The sequence below is a fragment of the Acanthochromis polyacanthus genome, chromosome 2 (assembly GCF_021347895.1).
Source record: "Acanthochromis polyacanthus isolate Apoly-LR-REF ecotype Palm Island chromosome 2, KAUST_Apoly_ChrSc, whole genome shotgun sequence".
Taxonomy (NCBI): domain Eukaryota; kingdom Metazoa; phylum Chordata; class Actinopteri; family Pomacentridae; genus Acanthochromis; species Acanthochromis polyacanthus.
This window is the reverse complement of record NC_067114.1, coordinates 33,372,869-33,381,053: the sequence shown is the minus strand read 5'-3', so window position 1 is coordinate 33,381,053 and position 8,185 is coordinate 33,372,869. Positions and strand designations below refer to the sequence as shown.

The 8,185-nt window shown below is 38.5% G+C and overlaps 1 protein-coding gene across 5 annotated transcripts in view; it reads right to left on the bottom strand.

Moving 5' to 3' along the window:
- Positions 1 to 235: 235 nt before the first annotated feature.
- Positions 236 to 8,185, bottom strand: part of tpcn2 (two pore segment channel 2) — a 38,007-nt gene continuing 30,057 nt past the window's right edge. For all 5 annotated transcript variants that reach the window (XM_022204345.2, XM_051942004.1, XM_051941991.1 and 2 more), the window contains 3 exons: positions 8,062 to 8,143; positions 4,192 to 4,283; positions 236 to 4,054 (listed from right to left, as the gene is read on the bottom strand). In XM_022204345.2, coding sequence (XP_022060037.1) covers positions 3,976 to 4,054; positions 4,192 to 4,283; positions 8,062 to 8,143 — 253 coding nt within the window. In that variant the 3' untranslated portion in view covers positions 236 to 3,975. The remainder of the gene's footprint in view (positions 4,055 to 4,191; positions 4,284 to 8,061; positions 8,144 to 8,185) is intronic.

The window sequence follows — 8,185 nt, the reverse complement described above, 5'->3', positions numbered from 1 at the left end:
ACCTACTATAGTCAATTACACTGTACAGTATACAAGAAAAGTGAGTACACTTCTGTGTGATATCATTTAAATGTCAAATGGTTCAAAACTAAATCACCAGACACAAACTAAATTACCTCTGAGTTAAAAGGAATATACTGCTCTCAAGTAAAATCAAACACGAACAGTGTAGCTTTACAATATTAAAGATACACGCCCCACAGTGGGAACTTGATGCAACAAAAGTCAACACATCTTTTGTTACTGAAATTGAAATCTTTATTTTTTTTAACAATTCATATGGTCACCTTTGTTTCTGATGACTGACTTAATTTTACTCAGCACGGAGAACAGTGTTGCCAAAATTTCTGAAGAAATTCTGTCAACAAGTCATTTTTCAGACATCAACAACAACAGCTACTACAAAGATTTAAGACAGCAGAAATGCAGATTATTGATTAGCAGCACTAACTATGAAGTGAGAATTCCCCAGACCAAGTAATTGGTAACGAAGCAACACTGGGGATTGCATGCACAGCTAGTTGCCTATTTTAAAGCAAAAATGATGGTGATACTCTTAACTGGAGATAGAAATCCATAAAATCACAAAAATAAATCTTTACATTCATGCAGAATATTTATTTAAAATCAGTTCTAAATACTTATTTAAACAAACAGCCGTATTTCTAACAAATCTTTTTCACAAATAAAACGCATCAAACTATGTTTTTATAAATGTCAAGGCACACTGTGTCTGCTCATTCAAGTAACAGAAGGACTCAGTCACATGGAGTGAGCTTTTCCCTTTTCACCTTTTGATATGTCTGAATGCGTAGTTTTCAAAGCAGATATCACTGTACAAAGACTTACCATGAGTTCATATAATGAATGGATGGTAATCCAGCATGCAGCCTCAAGCTTCACCAGCAGCACTATTACTCTCAGAATATATTCATCTAAAGACCCACTCGTGGATTCCCATCACCTCATTCATGACCTTGAAGCTTTACATATTGGTATTTCAGGTGTGAATATGAAGTAGTCACACATTCAACAGTAACAGTTCTCAGACATAAAGTTAATATTTTAATCGAACGCCATATTTACATCGACCAAGGAACTTTTGTTCTTGGTTTCATGTGTCTATCAGAGTCACGGACAATAAGCAGGTTGTGTCAACAATCTATAATCAGATCATAGGCCAATGACAAACCAGGGACTGATCTTTGGTGTTGATCCAGGAAAATGTAGTCAGGTCTATAAATATTTGGACATTGACACAATTTTCAGCATTTGGTGGTGTGCACAGCCAATGGATTTGAAATGAAACAGTCAAGATGTGCTTTAACTGCAGAATTTCAGCTTTAATTTGAAGGTATTTACATCCTAATCAGGTGAAAGTGCCCACCATCTTTTTTACGGGACCAAATATGACTGGACAATTGGCTGTTCAGATGTCCTATGGCCAGGTGTGTGTTATTCCCTCATTATTTCATTTACAAGGACAAGATAAAAGGTCTAGAGTTCATTTCAGGTGTGGCATTTGTGTTTTGAATCTGGTGAGGTCAACACCCAATATGAAGTTCAAAGAGCTGTCAATGTCAGTGAAGAAAGCCATCATTAGGGTGAAAAATCTAAATCCACCCATCAGAGAGATAAACATTAGGTGTGGCCAAATCAACTGTTTGGTACATTCTTAAAAAGAAAGAATGCATTGATGAGCTCAGCAACGCCAGAAGACCTGGAAGACCGTGAGAAACAAGTGTGGTGGATGACAGAAGAATCCTTTCCATGGTCAAGAAAAACCTCTTCACAACAGCTGGCCAGATCAAGAACACTCTCCAAGAGCTAGGTCTATCTGTGTCAAAGTCATCAATTAAGAAAAGATTTCACCAGAGTGAATACAGAGGGTTCACCACAAGGTGTAAACCATTGGTGAGCCATAAAAACAGGAAGGCCAGATTAAGAGTTTGGCAAGAAACAGTAAGACCCTGTGAAGTTCTGGAACAACATCCTATGGACAGATGAGACAAAGATCAACATATACGAAAATAATATGAAGAGTCCAGAGAAGGGAAGGAAATGCTCAACATCCAAAGCAAATCATTTCATCAGTGAAGCATGGTGGTAATATTGAAATAGCGTGGGCATGCATGGCTGCCAATGGAAGAGGTTCTCTTGTATTTATTGATGATTTGACTGCTAACAAACAGAGCAGGATGAATTCTGAAGTGTTTCAGGCAATATTACCTGCTCATATTCAGCCAATTGCTTCAGAACTCATTGGTCGGTGGTTCACGGTGCAGATGGACAATGACCCAAAGTGTACTGTGAAGCAAAGAGTATTTTAAGGCAACGAAGTGGAATGTTTTAGAGTGGCCATGTCAATCACCTGACCTGAATCCAATTGAGCATGGATTTCACTTGCTGAAGACAAAATTGAAAGGAAAATGCCTCAAAAACAGGAACTGAAGACAGCAGCAGTAGAGGAGTGGCAAAGCATCACCAGGGACCAAACCAGCACCTGGTGATGTCTATGGGTTCCAGATTTTAGACCGTCATCGACTGTAAAGGATTTGCAACCAAATATTTAAAGTGACAATATGATTCATGATTATGATAGTTTGTCCAATTATTTTTGTTCCGCTAAAAAGTAATTCCTGTATCTGATTTGGATGTAAATATCTTCAAATTAAAATTAAATGTCTGCACTTAAAGCACATCTTGATTTTTTCCTTTCAAACCCATTGTAGCGGTATACAGAGCTGAAAATTGTATCAATGTCCAAATATTTATGGACCTGACTGCAAATCTTATCATTGCGTAAACTTAATATTATTGACATTTCCTGGAACTGTTACATAACATCCACATTTATCTTTGGCATCTGTGACATTGGCAGGTGGATTTAATGAAGCAGACATGATCATTCTATCATCAGTCAAACAGCCATTCACTGCAAAAACACTTTGGAAATCCTTCACTTTCAGACAAAAGGGTGTTTCCAGTGACTGCTTCTACTGTGGTTTGAATCCTATGAAGGAGTCTTGTGCTGGGGGCTGCTTATCATAATGTATAGTAGAACAAGTTATAGCTTCAAGGAGAGAGACAAGCAGTAGTTTGATACACTTAAAATAATGGTGTTCACTGGTTTAGTCTGGATAGTACTTTGTATTCAATATTTGTTACTGCTGGTGGGTAGGTGCAGAATTAAGAGGAATTTAGTGTAGGATACCAATAAAATGGCATTCCTTGCTTCCTTGTAAAACTTGGTGACAAACTTAACCATTATTTCCTCAAGCTATGTTTTGTTGGTGACATTCCTGCCTCATGGAAGTGTGCTGCTACAAAACCTCACATATACCACATATGTGCTGATTTGAGCTGATTTTTGTGAACCTGGGGGTGGCTGCCAGGTTGTCAGAAGAGATCAGGACAGATTCTAAAAAGTGGCCGAAACCATGGAAATTGTTTGTTAATTAGGTAGTTCTCACAGACTGCCCGCTGCCCCAAGGATCCTGTGCAGAGCAACAGGCTGGTCAGGGTTAAGGTTAATAATACTGTGAATGGAGCCCGGCCACAGCACTGTCCTGTTCCGTGATACCAATATTTACACACTCAGCTAAAAATGATGCTCAAGTCAGCATGTTTTTCTAAAAAGCTGGCGATGGTCCTGAAGTTCACAATTAGTTTGTGGTGGAGAAAGTACATCCACTGAAAAGCAATCTAAATCTTTGTAAAAAAAAAAAAAAAATCTGAAGACTATCATGCCAATTACTGTCCTCTTACAGCAGCAGTTATTACAAATTCTTACTAAACTTTACAAATAATAAAACAAAATGTCCTACTTTTTTTTCAGTTAAAGGAATTTCGATAAAACACGCCTAAAATAACATAGCAGTAGAACGCTAGAACACTGATCCCTCCATGTTTCTGTGCTCCACTTTAGTAACAGTGCCTTAACTCTGTGTGGCAGGTAGGTGCTGGTGCTCTGTGTCACCACTGTAGGTGTAAGTGGGGGTGCTGGTGTAGCTGACAAACTAATTCCTCTTCTGTTGGCTCTTGAACCTGCTCCCTGCACAGAAAGAGGGGACACATCAAGGAATGAAATAAACAATTGGAAAGTAAGAAGAAGTAAGCAGTGGTTAGACAACTAGACTTTTTTGTTCTGATTTAGTTAAGACTTCGAAGAAAACAGAAGTGCCAACCTACCTGAACATGAGCTGAACTGAGGTTTCATATCTGATCCTTTCCACATCTGTAACAGAACAGCTGTGACTGCGGTCCCACTTGTAGATGAAGTTCTGTTTGAAAGCAAAAAAAATGGAATTCATGTTTTAGCACATTTAATATTTAGTTTATTTTCAAAGACACGGTGGATGTACAGTACATTAGGATTATTTTTTGTTACAAATCCAACCAGACTTGTTTTTTTTCCTGTCTGTGGCACATGGTTTCAAGCCCATTATTTCTTTATGAAAACATAACTACATAATGTGTATCATACTTTCATTATACAAAGCAGCTCTGGAATTTCCTAAAACTTTTAAAAACTTCTAAAAAATTTTAAAAGTGTTTTTTAAAATCAAATTTTATTCGAACAGAGGGAAGTGGTGCATCTGTTGGTTTACTATTCTCACCAGCAGGTGATGGTACAATTGCTGTTCTTGTTTGTGGCATTGCATTTGTGGAAGTATGACAGTGAATGTGAAGTTTGGCTCAAACTACAGTATGTGTGTTTGTTGTACTGCAGGAACACATTCTTCAATGCAAGTGTTCCTTGTTAAATTTTTGAACAGCAATGTAGCACTATGGGTCATAGGTAAATCAGGTTTTGGATGAATTCATTGTTTGCCGTTTTGACTTGTTGATTTGGCTCAGGAAAGGTCATCTGGTGACTCATGTGGCTCTCAGCTGTTTGTGGCTTGGCAGGTAGTGGACATGGGATTTATCTGCCTGGAGCAGCCAGACTGAACCAAAACAGGAAAGGCATGAACCATAGACGAAAAACCTTCAAGAAGCTGAAAAAACAAATGTTATGTCTATAACGCCTGCTCCGTGAAGGAGAGGAATGAGGTACAACACATATAGTATCATGGCCTCAAGTGGTTTGACTGAAGACACCTCTTTTCACTCCTTAAAGGTGGATGATGTCTGATGACATACAGTCATGGAAAAAATTATTAGACCACCTTTGTTTTCTTCAATTTCTTGTTCATTTTAATGCCTGGTACCACTAAAGGTATATTACCTGAAGAATACAATGGACGCAACAAAAAATGCAGATGATTGTATAATACTTTATGTCCTATTTGATGTGCGTAAGCTTAATTGTATTCCCAGGGCATATAAGAGGCCATTTCATGTCATAAGCAGCACTGTACATGTAAAAGCCTAGAGTGGTTTCCTGCTTACATTCAACCCCTAGCACAACTCAGAAGTTGTCAGCTCTCACATAATGCCTAAAACAAAAGAATTACGTGAAGCCACAAAGGCAGCTATCTTGACACTGCAAGAAATTGGCATTAGTGAGAGACAGTTAGCAAAAAAACTGAAGATCTCCAAGACAGTTGTTCACTACACCAAGAAAAAAACAAGGCAAACATCGTACTACCAAATTCCTAGCTGGTTGCAGCAGGAAATGTCTTTCTACTCCACCAGATAACCGTGAACTCATCCCTTTCTATGTCAGAAATCGTCATCAGACCTCCAGGGACATTAAAAATGAGTGGGCACTGTTGAGAAATGTGACTTGTTCAGCAAGGACAGTTTGAGTCCGACTCCTTGAAGTTGGTCTGAAATCACACAGGGAATGGAAGAAGCCCTTCATCAATGAAAGGCAGAGAAAAGCCCGGTTAATCTTTGCTGGAGATCACAAGGATTGGACCATTGATGATTGGGCTAAGGTTCTCTTCAGTGATTAATTCAATTTTTCAGTTGATGCCCACTTCAGCCAACTTATTGATTAGGAGGAAGCCTGGAGAAGCCTATAAACCAGACTGTCTTGCCACTACAGTAAAACATGGGGGTGGATCAGAGACAATCTGGGGTTGTTTGTATGGGTGGAACAGGACAAATGCAACTGTGGAAAGGACGAATGAACCAGGTCATGTACAGGACCACTTTTATAAACAGTCTTCTTCCATCAGCTGGAAAACCCTTTCCTGACTCCAATGACTGGATTTTCCAACAAGACAATGCACCTTGCCATGTGGCAAGGTCAGTTCAAGTTTGGATGGAGAACCAGAACATTGGAATCACGCCATGGTCTGCTCAATCACCAGATCTAAATCCAATTGAAAACCTGTGGAAAATCATCAAATACAAAATGGAGAACTACAAGCTCAAAAACAGGGCAAATTCATTTGAATTTGTGTAACAGGAATGGGCTGCTGTGACAGCAGAACAGTGTCAGAAGCTGGTGGAGAGCATGCCAAGACACATGACTGCAGTCATCAGAAACAATGGTTATGCAATCAAGTACTTAAATTCCTGTGGGTATCACGTGGCTAAAACAGACAGAAAAGAAAATATGGACTGCCTAAAAGCACTGCTTTTGGCCATACAATGCCATCGCTATTGATTTACGAACTTAAGTGATTTTGGTTATTATCAACAAAACCTGTCATCGCAAACAACCAGGTCTTGTACGTCATTCCTCTCCTTCAGGGAACAGAAGTTATTGACATAACGTCTGTTCCCTGAAGGAGACAGTTATATAATAAGTGGGGGAAACCGGACGAATAGATTATTATTATTATTATCTTTATTATTATTTTATTTTATCTATCTTTTATTCTATTTTATTTTATTATATGATATATTTAATTTATTTACTTATTTATCTATTTATTTTACTGATCTACTTATGGATTTATTTTATTCATTTATTTTTATTTATTTTACACTTTAAACTAACTTCCAGTGTTTTCCTATTTTAAACCTTTAAGATGGTGTTTCCTCAGTACGTACTGGGTATAACAATGTCCCTGATTTATTACTGTCTTTTATTTACCGGTATGTTGCTTTTAACATTATAGTGTATGGATTGCCGGGTGGGTGGGTTCGGGGCTGAGTGGGGTGGATTTGGGTCACAATTTCTTTCATCTATTTTAATTATTTGTCTGTTTGTAAAGCACTTTGTGCTACAATTCCTGTATGAAAAGTGCTATATAAATAAAGATTATTACTATTATTATGATGATGATGAGGTGTGAGCCACAAGCATCCCTGTGCTAGAAATTTAAACAGAGGGTTCACAGGGGGATTTATAATGGTGGAAGAAACTAGCATCACAGTACTAGAAATGTAAGCAGCAAACCTATGGTGAAACCGGGCTCCTGGCGCCAGAATGAGAGCAGAAGCGGTTGAGGTTGAGATTAGAGATAAGTGAAATTGGCATCCCGGTGTAAGGAATGGGGACAGCAGATTGTTGAGGTCAGGGTCTTTGAACTGCTTTGGGTGGTAGTGGGGACACTGCCTCTGGATTTTTAATTGCAGACTGAAGATTATAACACTCAAATATGCTGAAAAAAGTAGAATGTCTTGTGGTTAGAACCTGTTTCAAGATGCTTGATTTAAAAATAAACAACTCTGAGGCTGGGTGAATTCTAACTGTGAGAAGTAGCAGATGTGACATAGGTTTAGTGACTTGTTCTGTTGGGTTTTGAGGGCAAGTTGCTAGAGAGTGACAGCTGCTGCAGAAGGAGCAAATTTGCTGGGATCATAAATACTGATGCATATGTGATGTAATAGTCTCTCCACCATTTTAGTGGACACAGTTGCTGAATCTTGGACTTAGTACCGCTCAAGACTATTGTGATTGCTTTAAATATATAAAAACAATCCTGACTGTTTTTAATTATAATAAGGAGGTGCAGCCAGACAACTCTTCAGCACTGATATAGCATTGTGTTGTTAGTGGCTATACAAGACTTTAGTCTGTCTAACACTAAGAGAAGTTCTGTTGCTGTGGTCTGCACAATGTAGAAAACCAGTTAAACTGTTGAATGGAACTATTTATGTTGCATTTTTCTGTAGCCGTGGTATAAAGTAATATGTCTAATGTTTGAGTAAACAGACCTCCAAGATGAGCGCCACAAACAGGTTGACCCACATGACAGAGGAGGTGAGCCACCAACACACAAAGTAGATCTTGGACCACCTGGGAAACATAGAACACCATCATCATTACAGTAACTGTCAC